A 15,039-nucleotide genomic window follows, 5' to 3' on the forward strand; every position below is an offset into this window, starting at 1 on the left:
TGATAGCAAAATCGGAAATCGCGTACGTAATCGGAGACGACTCAGGAACCAGTAGCGTCTCGGTAAACCTTCAAGGCCACTCAAGCCCTGCTCAATCCTCACAACTTCCGAGGACAAGCTGTCAAGAGTCAAGACGTCCCTGGCCAGTCGACTACGATACAGTCTGACACCAGCAGTGCATGGACCTGGCCACCAGCTCAGTTGAGCTGTTAACATTAGCTGCAAAGTTCAAACACCAGTCGCGTATTCGACACTCGCGTATAATCTTTAGCGCGTGTCGATCAACGCAACGGAACGGCAGCGCAGACTCGGTGCGAACTTCGACGGTGGGAAATGGATTCATCAATCAAAGTCTCGATTGGCGAGGTGTCCAATCACATCGCTGTGACAGTTTCTACTTTCGTCGAATTTAACCGGTCACGGCGGAATCGTAATGAACTATAGGCTAGCGCATAATTTACAGCCATAGTATAACATTGGTAGATTGGCGACTATGTGCAATGTGCATTGACCACCTGTAGCTTGTAGGCTGTAGCTAGTAGCTACTTTGAGGCTACTCAGAACGTTAATGGTCAGAATTAGACTTAAAACGCTGAGAACAGTAGCAAGGCTCAGCATGGAAAGGTCGTTAGGGCGTACTCAGATCATTAGACTTGAATGCAGATAGAGGATACCACTTGTAAGTTGTAACGTACAGTCGCGAAAAGAGCTTCCTGAATCCTGAGTGCCTGCGTTTCAATCACATCGACCAATCGACGACGCTGCGTGCCGCGGAGTCGTGCACAGGCCTCGACGTTCGACGATACGAGTATTAGCTTTCAAGCTCATGAAATGGACGATATAGTTATATCGACATTATACCAAATCTCAAGATCGCGTCGCGACTCGCGACCCGCGGCCGCGGGCCCACGGCCTTTGGATTCTTTTACCCGGACGTGGAAGCCTGGAACGCCTGGAACGGTCGTGCTTCCGGCTTTGGCTTCGGCCCTTCTTCGCTGCTTTTGCCCGCAGCCCGCTGCCCGCCCACGGAAATAAATTTTCGATCAAGTCTTAACTCAAGTCGCATTCAGCTTCTAGTTTCTCAAGTCTCATGGTCTTATGGCCAGAACTAGAGTAAGCGGCCCGAAGTAAATTTCAAGTCCTTTGTAAGTTGTAAGGTGTGAGTTGTAGCCTGGGCTCTGAGAATTGAGTACGGTGTGCTGCTGTAGCCTGTACCTTCTTTAGGTCTGTCGGGCTTTCCGAGGGACGGCGTGCATGGGAAGCATGTGAAACCTCGCTGCCTCAGTGCCAGTCTGACAGTCTGACAGACTGTGAGTCAGTGACAGTACAGGCGACTTCAGACTGGCATGTGTGAGGCACACGCCCCCTGTTGTACCGCTCGTTCCCACAAATGGCAGCTCACAACCTGAAGGCCGGTAACGGCGGTAAGCTCAAGCTGCAGGCTCCTGTGCATGCAGTCTGACTCGCGCCTCTGCCTCCCGCATGTTGCGATGAGAGTCTTGAGTCTCTTGACTCTTGAGCTGCTGAGCATCGAGCAACGAGCGAGCCGAGATGTCACTGCCTCCCCAAGAAGGTCTGCAGCCGTCGAATCAGTGTCGAGCATGTCAATTTGACAAAGACAGCCATGGCTTGAAGCGCTTGTTTGCTTCGGGCACTTCGCACTAGTACTTGGCAGAGTCAGCATACGACTCCAGACACAAGTCCATATAGCGAGCATCAACCTGCATTGGGCTGCAAGACGGACGAAAGATTGGCAAGCCATCCTGCATCATACACGTTGTTGAGCTGCCTCAATGTGATTTCTTCATTCTTCCTCACAACCTCCCTCTTAACGAGCATTGCCTGTCGCTCTCGCACAACCAGTGCAATCTCGCCATCGTGTAGGGCGTTGCGCACATCTTCAAACTTGAGCGTCTCGTTCGTTGTCACCCCAGACCACACAAGGTAAAGATGATAGAAGAGGAAAACAAAGACGAGCAGATTGCAAATGCCGGAAAATAGAGCCAAGGAGCCCAATGCCGGGTCCAATCGAAGTGTGGCGAGCACAGAGAGTGAAGCCTTTGCCACCTCACGCTTTGCAAGCAGAATCTGGACAAGAACAATGAAGGCATAGGAAAAAGTGATGATGTTGGAGATGAGGAACACAAGAAAGAAGCGCATGTTTTGCTCCCCGACGCATCCATTGATCCAGACACTGACTGTCAGCAATGTAAGTTCTCAAGGGCCTTACCAGTGATGATCGTGCTTGGCGACACACTTGTTGCATAGAGGACAATGCTTGCTTCGGGCTACTTTAGATCGTCTGCATGTTCGGCAATCTTGGCCTGTTCGGTAGAGCACTTGGTCATACTTGTACCGCTGCATGTAATATGCGTGGTTTTCCGCAGTAATGATGCCTGGATCGGTTGAAGCAGCTTTGAATAGGCTCCATAAAGGAGCAGCGATGAGTATTGGCAAGCACATGCGATGCTTCGTGGAGAGTAAAGGCGCTGCTCTAAGCAAATATATGCACACACAGCCGCAGTACAATATCAAGTAAAACCAGAGCACAATGGGGTGTCGTTCATGTGCAACTCTTTGATAAGAACGCTGCAAGACTGGTCTGAGACGCCCTTGTATCAGACGAGCGTCAAGCTTGTCCAAAAGAGACGGCAGCTTGATGGTCAGCAACGTTTTTGCTTGCCCAATGGGCGTCTGTTTGAGAGCCGGTACATGGCCAAAGAGCACAAGAAAGGTCACCAGACTGAATACGCAAATGAACGTCAGGAGCAGAGGCAAGCTGACCATTACGATGCGACAATTAGCGCACAAGCTCAAGCATGTTTGTCCGGGTATTTGAGTGCAATCTAGGCGTAGCCTCGTAGGCTGCGACAAATTTACGCGACCTGCAGCAAATGGAACCCAAAAATACAACGCAGTCCAACACCGACACTCTGCAGGCAGATGAGACGGTCTATAGGGCGCCTGGCTGCGGCGCTCCTTCTAATTTCTGCTGTTGCTGCTCATGAGCACCATACTCACCAGATCTCTCCAGATGCCGTTATCTCCGACAAGCCGATAGACGCCAAGCTTTGGATGCACATCATTCTCATGCTGCTCTCCTTCGGCATCTTCTTTCCTTTGGGCGTTGCTCTGGGTGTCGCCAAGTCGCGTTGGCATGTGCCTGTACAGATACTGTCTACTGGTCTGGCTGCATTTGGTATCGTCCTTGCGCATACGCCGCGCACGGGTCGCCAGTTTCGTGCCAACATTCATGCCAAGTTCGCACCGTGGCTCATTCTCTATATGCTCATCCAGATTGCTCTTGGCTTCTACCTACGTCTCCATCTCGAGCGCGGATTGAACAAACGGTTGCGCGCCTGGATTGTCCCCATTCATGGCGTACTGGGGAAATTCATGCCTCTACTTGGGTGGATACAAATGGGCTTTGGTGGCATCACAGCGCTCGGATTCTGTAGAAATGCTACAGGCGACCATCTTGGACAATGTCTTGCTCACGGCATTATGGGCTCAGCTTTTGTCGCGTACGGCATCTGCTTTTGCATCATGCTGACCGTACCTGCACGACTTTGGTTGCAGCGCAAAAATGTAAGCCAAGAGCTGCTCGATAGTAGCGTCATTATGGCATGGGGACTAGTGAATGCACTGACGGAACATCGCTGGGGTCAGTCATGGAGTCATTCAGACTTGCAACACACATCTATGGGCATTATCTGGTTCTGTGCCGGTATCGCTGGAATCTTCCTCAGTATGGGCAACCGCCGTAATGTCGTGCCAGCAGCAGTCATATTGCTGACTGGCTGGGCGATGAGTCGACACAAGCAGCGCATCATGCTTTCCACAGATATGCACGCCATCTTCGGTCACACTCTCATGGCGGCTGGAGTGACGCGGATTGTCGAAGTGGCCGTCTTGCTACGTGACCAGCCTTACCAGCAGGAAGGCGACAAGCCCCAAGTACGTGCTTTCCAGTACATTCCGTGCTACCTGTTGGTCGCAAGCGGTCTGCTGTTCATGTTCTCCAACGAAGAGCAATTGGTCATGATTAACGATGCAAAGATTGACGCAGTCTCGTACAGCTTGCTAATCTACTCGCTGGCGTTCCTTGTCGTCTTCTTTGCCAACTTCCTCATTCATGTAGCACTGACGGCCGGTGCTCAACCCAAGGACATTCAGAGTCACGGTAGCAACCTTGGGCATGTTCCCATTGCACAGGAAGAAGAATTTGAGCTCGGCCTCATGTCTGACAAGGAAGATGAGGATGCATAGTCCCTAGTGTTGTAATCGCAATGACATAATTCGGCAATTTTGCTTCCCGCGACAAAAGGCGACTTCACAAGTGGCTCAATCTTGCGACAACACCACATGAGCCTACGTCAGGCAGTGCTTCGGGCAAGGCCGCTGCACACTGCAGGTCCAATGTTACGGCGCGGGTACGCGTCGAGAGGGCAGGAACCTGTTCCTAGGTTGCGCAAATATGCCAATTGGGCCATCAAGGGCTGCGGCATCACTGTCATCGGCCTTGGCCTCGGTGTGGCAGGCTTCTTTGCATTTGATGCCATGACCTACCACGACTCAGAAGCGCGTGGAGTCAGAGTCGCTGCATTGGCACTGGAACCGGAGCGCGGCGGACCCAAGAATCTTCCAATTGCCAGCCAGTTTATTGATGAGAACGACGATGAGTCTGCACAACGTAACAAGGATAAACTCAGACTCGTTGTACTTGGGAGCGGATGGGGCGCTGTGTCTCTAATTCAAAGACTCAATCCAGACAACTACAACGTCATTGTCATTAGCCCGTCCAACTACTTTTTATTTACGCCCTTATTGCCTTCCGCTACGGTCGGAACTGTTGAGCTGCGCAGTATCGTCGAGCCAATCCGCAAAATTGTCAACAGAGTGCGAGCACATTATTTGGAAGCATCGGCACAAGCAATTGATTTTGGCAACAAGCTGATCGAAGTCTCGGACCGGGCACCAGACGGCACAGAGCGCAGCTTCTATGTACCCTACGATAAGCTTGTCATTTCGGTCGGGGCTGCACAGAATACCCATGGTGTCGACGGCCTTGAACACTGTCACTATCTCAAAACAGTACAAGACTGCCAAAAGATTCGTCGCCGCGTTATGGACAACTTTGAGCAAGCCGTATTGCCAGTCACGACAGAAGAGGAGCGCAAAAGACTCTTGTCCTTTGTTGTATGTGGCGGTGGTCCAACAGGAGTTGAATTCGCGGCAGAGTTATTCGACATGATCAACGAAGACTTGTCCAAATTCTTCCCCAGAGTGCTGCGCAACGAAGTGAGTGTTCACGTTATTCAGTCGCGCAGCCACATTCTCAACACTTATGACGCTACCATCTCGGAGTATGCGGAGCGCAAATTTGCACATGATGATGTGGATGTACAGATTAATGCTCGCGTACAGAAAGTGCTCAAAGACAAGGTCATCTTCAGTCAAAAGATGGATGGGAAGGAAGTCACCAAAGAAATTCCATTTGGGTTGTGTCTCTGGTCCACGGGTGTTTCGCTCGCACCCATCACTCAACAAATATGTGAGAATATCGAAGCGCAACAGAACAAGCATGCCATCGAGACAGACTCCCACTTGCGAGTCATTGGGCTACCGCTCGGCGATGTATATGCCATCGGAGACTGTTCTACAGTGCAAAATAATGTTGCGGACCACGTCATGGACTTCATCAAGGGCGATGTTCGCGAGCAGGTCGATACGAAGGGCAACTGCGAGATTTCGCTCAAAGACCTTGAGCAAGTGGCTACTGAAATCAAACGAAGCTTTCCACAAGCAAGTGATCATCTTGCGAAATTGGACAAGGCATTGGAAAACTTTGACGTTGATAAGAATGGCAAGCTCGATCTAGATGAGCTCAAGGAGTTTCTCGTTTCGATTGACAAGAAACTCACTTCACTGCCAGCGACTGCTCAACGTGCGCACCAGCAAGGCACATACCTGGCCAAGAAGTTCAACATTCTCGCCCGCACTGCTCCCATTTACGAAATGAATGAGATCAAGGATGGCGACATCGACGCGGCCGTCTACAAGGCCTTTCAATATCATCACTTAGGTTCTCTCGCTTATCTTGGCAATTCCGCTGTTGGAGACTTGCCAGGTGGTTACTCCTTTACGGGTGGTCTCATCGCCATGTATATGTGGCGTTCAGTTTACTGGTCAGAGCAAGTCAGCCTTCGGACTCGTGTCTTACTTGCGATCGACTGGGCAAAAAGAGCAGTAAGTTTATGCATTGGGAGACAAGACTAACGATAGATTTGGGGACGAGATCTCTCTCGATTTTAGCAAAGTCATCTACCCTAGACTGCGTTTCTTTCACCGATAAACAAGTCTGGTTTGAGCCCTTCAACCACGCCTGCACATACTTTGATTTCAACCACTTGCTCACGGCCGTATCTATCCACTTGCGTCATGAAGAGCGTGAATGAAGCGCGTCCAAGACATCGATAGATGCGTTCATTGAAACGCAGTCGTGCGCTGCCTGGTTGCTGTAGCTGTGGTCGCGGCGTTATGCAGTTGAAAAGAGAGCTTGAAATGTAAGACGCACCCTCTGCACTGCTTTGAAATATTTGAAACATTCTACCGCTTGGCAGCCGAGCTTGTAGCAGGCGAATGTCTGGTCGCCGCTGTGCCAAGATTTGCGTCAAGCCATTAGTCTGAGGTCCGTGCGACAATGTTGGCTGGAGCACAGATTGGGGGTTGTAGGTGACTGGCATAACTCTGTCAGATCTCGCTTGCTGTTGATTGTATTCCAACGAGCCCAGGTGATGCCTCAACCCAAGAAAGTGTGGACGAGGCGTCTGCGCATCGCTCCTGGCAAGTCGTCTTGCACTTTCCTTTTGTCTTTCGTCGTCATTACTGTACAGACAAAGAGGCTTGTTGACCATTATCCTAGTTTCGGGTGCTGGCTATGCCATCTTATAAAGTCTCGACAGGGGTTGCGCTCGAGCTGGTGTGTCAGAATGATGGCCCTTATTTGGAACACCTTGACAATGGAAAGCCACCAAAATGCACTTCCAGTAGATTATATACATCCACCCAGTGCAAAGATTGACTTGATATCGAACTGCTGTCAATTGCTGGGGGCACTTCTTGCACTACCCAAGATACAAAATCGAGCAACAGGCATGGCATCTGAACTTCTTTTTCGCCTCTGGACGTCGACTTCAATCGACTTCAACCAATTGAATGAAGGTCAATCAATGGACGTCAACATCTCATGAGCGCTATCACGGCACTGGTCATAGCTTCTCTGTCACAGAAATAGACCTGAGCTGAGCAAAGCTGAGGAGGATCTTAACGACGCTTCATTACAATCATGTTGACCATGAGCTCGAGCGACCATAGGGCGGCTCTCATCGTCATGAGTCCCGAACAGATCTAGATCGCGCGTCGTGATACTGTTAGAGCCCGTGAAGGCTTTCTCTGATATTCTACAGAGTGGCAAATGCATATGCTCTGAAACCAATGGTGTATGCACATAATGCTTTCCGGACGATGACACACAGCTGCCATAAGCACATAAGAACAAGATTGGCGTCCGTTGGATATTCCCTCTTCTGCTCATTCAAGTCACTCAGCATCGCAGTAGTGAGACTTCGCAGCTATAGCTACTATCAAAGCACCATTCCCAGACTGATTTCAAATTGACAGATGAAATTACCGTTTGAGCGCGCACGGACTCCTCAATGCGTTGACTCAGACGCGTCGGACGCTCTCTTAATACAGCAGATCAAGGTAGTCCACGTGCCTAATGAGACGCTCAAGCCTCAAAGCTATGGGTCGATATCTTGCCAGTCATGCCCCAGTTCATTGCCGACTGCAATCAACATGGAGCAAAAGACCAGCATCACAGTACAGAGCGATGCGTTCCTGGTCAGCGGAGATGACAGGCGTCTAGCACAACTTGGTTATGAGCCTGTTTACAAGCGCTCCATGTCGCGGTGGGCGATCCTTGGGCTGGCATTCAGCGTTCTTTCTTGTTGGGGTGAGATTGGCAGTTCTTTGACTTCTGGTCTGAACGCTGGTGGACCGGCAGGGCTTGTTTGGTCTTGGATCGGAGTATCCATATGCACAATTCCTGTCGTCTGGTCCCTAGCAGAGATCTGCAGCTATCATCCAACATCGGGCGGACAATATTTCTGGGTTGCCAATATGGCCAGCCCGAGATATGCCCGTGGACTGTCGTATGCGACTGCTTGGGCACAATTAGCTGGTCTTGTTGGACTCGGGACAGCAGCAGCTGCAAATGTCGGCGAATCTACTTTTGGCATGATTGGGCTGGCCATGGAAGACTTTGAAGAAAAGTCATGGATGCTGGTCGTCGAAGGGCTCGGCATCATTCTCATTTGTGCATGCTTCAACATTTTCGGCAGACGGCTTCTCAACGGCACTGGCCTTTTCGCGCTCGTCTTTGGTGTTGGTGGCCTAATTGTAACAGTCATTGTGCTGCTTTCCATGGCAGACGAGTTTCAATCGGCTCGTTTTGGTATGTGCTCTTCTGAAAACAGCAAGGCTGACACTAGTTTTCACGGAATATGCAAACAACACAGGTCTTTCGTCGCGTTTCTCTGGTGTAGTGGTGTGCCTGGGCATCACCAACGCAAGCTACGTTCTTGTTGCCTACGATGAACCCGGTCACCACACTGAAGAAATGCCTAATCCCCAGGTGGATGCGCCAAAAGCCATGGTATGGTCAGTGTACTTGGGATGCGTCACTGGATTCTTCTATCTGCTCAGCATTCTCTTTTGTATCACAGATCTCGATGATGTTCTCGATGCAGACAATCCAATCTTTCCGTTTGTTATGCAATGATGGAGGCCACGCTGACGATAGCATTTACTTTCAAGCTACACACTCCCTAGCAGTCAGCTGCGTTCTAGGCGTCATTTTGCTCATGACCCAAGTGATTGCGGAAATCTCCTTTATTGCAGAGACAAGCCGTAGTCTTATGGCCTTCGCCCGCGACGGCGGCTTGCCCTTCAGCAGATGGCTCAGTCATGTACACCCGACACTCAATGTACCCATTAGGGCAATCTTCTGTTCTTCCATTCTTCAAGGGATCGTCATGCTCATCTATTTTGGAAGTTCTACAGCATTTTTGACCATCATTGCTTTGGGTACGGTCGGGTCGTATGTGTCTTATGCAGTGCCTATTGGGGTCAAGCTGTGGTCTCGTCGCGATGGCCACGCTCCGGGGCCGTTCGCCATGGGCCAGAACATCGGATTCCTATGCAACGTGGTTTCTATTCTATACCTTGCGTTTGCCATTCTGTTCTTTCATGTCCCAGCACGCTATCCAGTCTCGGCCGGCAACATGAATTACATGGTCAGTCAATTCCTCTTCTCCAAAGCTTCTAACATCAGATTGTCGCTACTGCAATCGTTGCGATGCTCGCAAGCCTATGCTGGACAATTGGTCAAGCACGCCACACTTTCATGCGGAAAACGACCGTCGTGCTGCATGAGTCCAAGTAGCTAACCGAGCGAGGCTTCGCCCAAGAGAACTTGCAGCAATTTGATGCCCGAAGAGCCATCGTCCTCCGGAACCTGGTGTCCGGCCAGCTTGAGCTGTACATAGCTCAGACCTCTTTCCTGAACGTAGTGTCCCGTCTGGCCTTTTCCCTCCACAGAAAATGGCTTCATGATTCCTTGATTGAAGCCCCGAGCGTTGTTGAAGGTCATCGATTGCAGTGCCAGTCGGGTTCCTTCTTCAATCAGGACTAGATCGAGCATCCCATGCACAACAATGACGCGACCAATTTGTTCGATAAGGTTTGGCAGCACCTGCTTGACGACATTCGGAGAAGTGTCGCCATTTGGAAAGACTGGCGAACGTGCACAGGTCGTCCAACTGGTGGGCGGCGCATTGATTGCCATTTGAACGTCCGTACGATTGAAGTAGAGTTGCCCACCTGGCGGCAAGTACTCTTGGGAAGCTGGGAAACCCATTGGGTCGTACGGAAGGGAGGAATCTGTCACTTTGTAGATGTCAAAGTTGGGGTTTTTCCGAGTGCATTCATCCACCAGCCGTTGCCAAAGTCCTGAGCAAGCTTGTGTTGTATTGAACCGCTGATCAGTTAAATCAGACGACCCGATAGATGTAGGCCCGGGGAGTTGCGATTGAATCAAAAAAGTGTAGCCACAGTCGTCAGAAATTTGTTGTATTTCTCGCATTGTTGAGTCGTCGAGTCCAAGGACCGCCTTGTTGCGTTGCATGAAAGCGGCCGAAGGCACTTCCTCTTGTAAAGTCATCGAGGTCAACACGGCTACTGTCAGCGGCGCTTTGATCTAAGCGAAATTACGATCAATCAGCATGACTCCGGTGAGTCGTACCTTGTTGCCATCGTCTAGCATCTTTTTGCCAATGTACGGAATGTACTTGCCTGCATAAGATTCCCCAGTGAGAAACAGAGGTTGGGGCTTCACTTCGGGAAAGACGTCTCTGAATTGTTGCAGAAAGCCATAAAACTGAGCAGCCAAGGTTTCCTCATTATCCGCGTTGGCTACCCCTTGAGAGAACCTAGAGTTAGCCGAAATGACTCTCGCTTCATGACATACCCAGTGCCAACGGGCTGCTCGATGTACAGCATCGATGTGTATTGCGTCCAGGAGTTAGGGTTTCTCTCTGGTTTGAGCATACCCTTCCGATACATAATGGGTCCATTCTCCTGCAACACGCCTTCGAGGGAGCTGCAGCCTGGACCACCATTGAGAAAGATGGTCAATGCGTGATTCTCTTTGCTGGGAAAGTACCAGAAGAAGAGTTGTCGCGATTCGCCAGAGATCTGAGAGACCGGCAATAGACCAGCAAAGGAAGGGCCAACGTCAAAATCAACATCAGGAATGGCCGTACCATTGACCGTAAACTGCTCTCTGGAGAACGCCCACGCGCTAGACAACAACAATGATAGAGCTTGCAACATAATGAACAAAATGCAGCTCATCGAAGCATATATCAAGGATGAAACTAGTGACGTGTTTGAGCCTGAAGCCACTTTTGCAATGAAGTTTCTTTGTGATGCCGTGTTTGCTCAGGATGCCATAAGCCGCGCTCCTCCAGCGCTTGGTCGAGTTCTAGATCATCAAGCAGTTTGACGGGCTGCGCCTGTTTTGCCAAGAGTTTCGAGTCTTGAGCAAGATACATTTGATGACGGACGTAGCGACCATTCAGGATACTGGTAGGCGTGATGCTAGCAAAAGGCCCGACCAGGCCATACTGTCTGCAGCTTTGTAGCAGGAATTGCCTTTCGGGCATACCGCCAGTTGGCAATGCCACCTTCCTGGCGATTCGCGCTCTTTTTTGCCGTCTGCTTAATATTTGTTTTGGCAGCAAGACGGTTCCCGGTAGCAGCGGACTCAGAAAGAAGACCAAAAGGGGCAACCACTCTCCAAATACAAGGAATAAGAGCCCAAAGACCGGGAGCTTCTTGGAGTCGATGGCTGATCTGAGCACCAGTTGATATTGTGCCCGGGAAAGCTGTTCTCCATGTAAGGTTGCTGGGGAAGCCTCTCCAAGGTGTTGCGTTGATGGCCCTGCCACAGGATTGAGCAAAGCGTCACCAGCAAAACGTTGCTTAATAGACTTGGACACCTTCCGGTTCGCGAGAATCTGTTTGGTGCCAGACTTGTAGAATTGCAAGTAAGCCTTACCAAGCTTGAGCAGGTATTTGAGCTGATTGGCACTCTCTGACTTCTCCGGCAAAGTCAAGGGCGGAGGAAAGGTAGAGGGTGCATTAAGGCGATCTACTTCGAGAGCTTCTTCTATCTTGCTCGCATCAGTGAGCTGCAACTGAATTGGCTTTGCTGGCATGGTTGAAACCATGCGGTAGCTGTTGAAAGCATATTGATCCACGAAACATCTGTACAAAGACCTTTTATAGCTTTGCAAGGCTGTGACCTGTAACTTCATCATGAGAAACCGCAATAGCAGATGTGACTTGTGTAGGCTGTGGGCCGTGGCGAGGTTCTGTGAGTGGACAAGTCGCTGACGTAAGGCACTCTGCCGCGGCGAGATGGGTCGCACCAGACGTCGCTAAACCAAACGCATACAGCATGAACTCGGACCACTACACGCAAAGCTGAAGGCCTTGAAAGACTACCACTTCGACATTTGACCAATGAGTACTTCTGAATTGTTCACGCTTCCTGGCGGAATATACGGCGCAACGCCAACATTTTTCCACGAAGACGAATCTGTGGATATTCAAACTTGTGTAGAGCATAGCATTCATCTCGCCAAAGCTGGTGTCGTCGGGCTTGTCCTCCAGGGTACAACTCTTCTGCATTACAACCGAGCTCACAAAAGGTTCGACTGGTGAAGCCGTTTCTTTGACAAGAGATGAGCGCAGACAAATCATTGCTGCTGCACGGCAAGGGCTAGATGATGCGCATCATCAAGAAGTCGTGATTGTTGCTGGCATTGGTGCAGGCTGTACAAGAGAGGCAATCAATCTGGCAAGAGATGCAGCAGAATCAGGGGCTATTTGCGGCATTTCACTTTGCCCATCCTACTTCATCGGCCAAATATCTGACAACGTCATCGTCGACTACTACACTAGGCTTGCCGACATGTCTCCCATTCCAATCTTGATCTGTAATAAAAATCACTCCAGAGATGCTCGCTAACATCAGACAATTTTCCTGCTGTCACGAACGGCCTCAACATTTCTGCTGTCGTGCTTGCACAGCTGGCACAGGTTCCAGGAATTGTAGGATGCAAGTTGACATGCAACTCAATTGCAAAGATGCAATATCTTTCTCCAAGTGGCGGCAACCTGCAGAGGCCCTTTCAGGTGTTCCCGGGCTCCACCGAGTTCTTGTCTGCTGCCTGTACAGCAGGTGTCGCGGGTTCTATCACAGGTATGGCCAATCTCTTTCCTTACACAGTTGTGCGACTGTGGCATCTGCTGCAGACTGGCAAAGACAAGGAAGAAGCCCAACGCTTACAGATTCTCGTTACAAATGTATGCTCTTGCGATGTCATCCGTGCTGACAGTAGTATGAGTACCACATGATGAAGGCCTTCCTGCCGGGTGTACGTGCAACACTTGATATTCTCGGCCGGCATGGCGGTCATTCCCGGGCGCCGCTGCCAGACGCAACAAAGGAGGAGGTTGAGTTCTACGCTTCGCAAATGACAGACATTGCTGCAGAAGAGAAGCGGCTCGCTGCTCTTGGCTGATGTGGGAGTCTCGTGACAGGCAGTCAAGCGCCGGATCTTACCAGGAGTTGCCCATCAATCTGCACATCGACTGCTTGGGCTGTTTGCAAGTCTATTACTCGAATGTCCCTAAGTCTCATCATGCCAATATTCATAGCAATGAATTGCAATTGGACAAGACGCATGGCTTTTGGTGCTAGAGGTCCTACACGCACCTCATTTGTCAGACAAATCAAATCCACATCACCGCCCACTGCAGTCCTTAGACTTTGGCGACCTTGCAGCGATAGTCTTTGATCATTTGATGTTGGTAGCATTGGCAGCTGCTTGGATCCTTGCGTAGATTGTGGCACTTGTACAAGGAGTGCCTTGTGTTGATTCGTTTGATTGCTCACAGCTAGAGATACTGTAATTGTCTCTCCAAGTAGACAGCCTGTCGGTGTTGTAATCTTCAGCTGAATGCCTTCAAATGGATGTCCAGCTGCACGGCTACTATTTGTAGACTGCGTCGAGATACGCCTGGAAAGCCTGTCGCCTGGCGGTTGACCCTTTGGGCTAACAACCTGGCTCGTTGGTCGTTTGCCATGCTGTGGCGGCTCATCGGGTCGGATGCGGATGATGGTTGCCCATTTCGAGCGAATTTCAGGGCTGTTCCCTAAGGCATCGGTCGAGACGTTTGGCTGAAGGAGCATAAGGAATTCAGCAGGAATTGTAGGGCCTGTGCTGAGCTGAGAGGGTGAAAGCTCGTACACTAATGATAGTTGCTCGCGCGCTCGAAGTCTGAGTGGCATAAGTGGTGCGCCAAGGGCAGAAACTTTGCTCCCATCAGAAGTGAGTGCAGTCATCTCAACCACTTCGACCCATTTGTCCTTGTCTGTTTCAACTGAGGCCTCAATTTCGAGTGAGACGAGTGCTCGGTTTGCGTGAGGCAGGAACGTGCTCTGTATTCGCAAGCTAATGGCAGACTTGCAGGGGAATGTTCGACGTGCATGCTTTCTTAGTCGGACCTGTGCAGATTCTGTACGCGCAGAACTCAGGGTAAGTAGGCGGCTTGCTGAGAGTCGCGGCCCATGTGGGCCCAAATCAGCATCATTGCACAGGCTCTGCAAGATGTTCAGGTCGCTCGCTTCTGACTCGTCAATCATATACGCATTTTGTATTTGACAAGCTTCGATGCTAGGCTCGTAGTTGAGTGTGACATTGAATGTAGTACGACTAGCTCCAGTGCGAGCCTTGACGAAAGCTGGCGTTAGCAGAACTCCAAATGCTCACAAGTCCATACGAATGAAGATTTTGGATGACCAAGCAAGCATGACTGTTTCTGTATCTTTTATCACTCCTAGAAGACATCCTGGTGTTAGACGCTCAGAGAAGACAAGCTGTCCAGGTGCTTTGCGACCGGCAGAAGCATCAGCTGACTCTGCTACTTCAGATACCGTAGCATCGACATTGATTGTGACTCCAGCAGATAGAGACTTGATTTGGTCTTCTGTATGAGCTGTAGAGAAGCGTAGTAGCACAATGAGAGGCACTTCTTCGTCAAAAAAGATAGCATTGCGCGTCTTTTTGAGAGAATCAGCAAATTGTGCAAGCGGTACGTCCTTTTGTGCGGAAGCAATCAGGATTTCAGCAACAGCAGCATCAAATGCCTTTCCCAGAGTCTCCATCACCTGCAAGCGAGCTCACTCTTCCATGGCAAGCATGTGTAGGTTGTGTCTGTTGTGTCGTGCGATTCTTGTGAATTTGAGGATGGAGCCGAAGTCTGCGACATGTACAAGAACAACTACGAGGCTGAGTACAAGCGCTATAGACACTGGGGGAACATGTCGCGGGCAAGGAGCAGGAG

General features: G+C 50.3%; 8 protein-coding genes across 8 annotated transcripts; 4 read left to right on the forward strand and 4 right to left on the reverse strand.

Moving 5' to 3' along the window:
* Nucleotides 1-1,375: 1,375 nt before the first annotated feature.
* BCR37DRAFT_145248 (DHHC palmitoyltransferase-domain-containing protein) lies at nt 1,376-2,867 on the reverse strand. Its single transcript, XM_040866089.1, has 2 exons — nt 2,231-2,867; nt 1,376-2,194 (listed from the first exon to the last, which is right to left on the reverse strand). The coding sequence occupies exons 1-2, from the start codon at nt 2,785-2,787 to the stop codon at nt 1,717-1,719; spliced, it is 1,035 nt and encodes a 344-aa protein (XP_040727983.1). The 5' UTR covers nt 2,788-2,867; the 3' UTR covers nt 1,376-1,716.
* Nucleotides 2,868-2,973: 106 nt separating this feature from the next.
* BCR37DRAFT_340424 (uncharacterized protein) lies at nt 2,974-4,140 on the forward strand (the record flags this gene model as incomplete). Its single annotated transcript, XM_040867361.1, has 1 exon — nt 2,974-4,140. A coding segment is annotated over one exon (1,167 nt), but the record flags the coding sequence as incomplete, so codon positions are not given.
* Nucleotides 4,141-4,365: 225 nt separating this feature from the next.
* BCR37DRAFT_401859 (pyridine nucleotide-disulfide oxidoreductase-domain-containing protein) lies at nt 4,366-6,315 on the forward strand (the record flags this gene model as incomplete). Its single annotated transcript, XM_040871862.1, has 4 exons — nt 4,366-4,433; nt 4,467-5,301; nt 5,323-6,249; nt 6,286-6,315. 4 exons carry the CDS (start codon nt 4,366-4,368, stop codon nt 6,313-6,315), a joined length of 1,860 nt encoding a protein of 619 aa, XP_040727985.1.
* Nucleotides 6,316-7,914: 1,599 nt separating this feature from the next.
* BCR37DRAFT_338180 (amino acid/polyamine transporter I) lies at nt 7,915-9,356 on the forward strand (the record flags this gene model as incomplete). The annotated part of the gene is made up of 3 exons (XM_040867291.1): nt 7,915-8,518; nt 8,556-8,829; nt 8,867-9,356. Coding segments are annotated over 3 exons (1,368 nt in total), but the record flags the coding sequence as incomplete, so codon positions are not given.
* Nucleotides 9,357-9,508: 152 nt separating this feature from the next.
* On the reverse strand, nt 9,509-10,956 carry BCR37DRAFT_343591 (Alpha/Beta hydrolase protein; the record flags this gene model as incomplete). Its single annotated transcript, XM_040867516.1, has 3 exons — nt 9,509-10,299; nt 10,336-10,553; nt 10,592-10,956. The coding sequence occupies 3 exons, from the start codon at nt 10,954-10,956 to the stop codon at nt 9,509-9,511; spliced, it is 1,374 nt and encodes a 457-aa protein (XP_040727987.1).
* On the reverse strand, nt 10,540-12,006 carry BCR37DRAFT_143974 (uncharacterized protein). The gene has a single exon (XM_040866087.1). The coding sequence runs from the start codon at nt 11,943-11,945 to the stop codon at nt 11,001-11,003; it is 945 nt and encodes a 314-aa protein (XP_040727988.1). The 5' UTR covers nt 11,946-12,006; the 3' UTR covers nt 10,540-11,000.
* A 65-nt stretch (nt 12,007-12,071) lies between these two features.
* On the forward strand, nt 12,072-13,660 carry BCR37DRAFT_396718 (uncharacterized protein). The gene is made up of 4 exons (XM_040871716.1): nt 12,072-12,301; nt 12,339-12,626; nt 12,665-12,996; nt 13,032-13,660. Exons 1-4 carry the CDS (start codon nt 12,151-12,153, stop codon nt 13,212-13,214), a joined length of 954 nt encoding a protein of 317 aa, XP_040727989.1. The 5' UTR covers nt 12,072-12,150; the 3' UTR covers nt 13,215-13,660.
* BCR37DRAFT_376538 (TRAPP trafficking subunit Trs65-domain-containing protein) lies at nt 13,032-14,914 on the reverse strand. Its single transcript, XM_040868612.1, has 2 exons — nt 14,476-14,914; nt 13,032-14,436 (listed from the first exon to the last, which is right to left on the reverse strand). Exons 1-2 carry the CDS (start codon nt 14,858-14,860, stop codon nt 13,238-13,240), a joined length of 1,584 nt encoding a protein of 527 aa, XP_040727990.1. The 5' UTR covers nt 14,861-14,914; the 3' UTR covers nt 13,032-13,237.
* Nucleotides 14,915-15,039: the final 125 nt, after the last annotated feature.

The sequence above is a fragment of the Protomyces lactucae-debilis genome (assembly GCF_002105105.1).
Source record: "Protomyces lactucae-debilis strain 12-1054 chromosome Unknown BCR37scaffold_2, whole genome shotgun sequence".
NCBI classification, from domain to species: Eukaryota; Fungi; Ascomycota; class Taphrinomycetes; order Taphrinales; family Protomycetaceae; genus Protomyces; species Protomyces lactucae-debilis.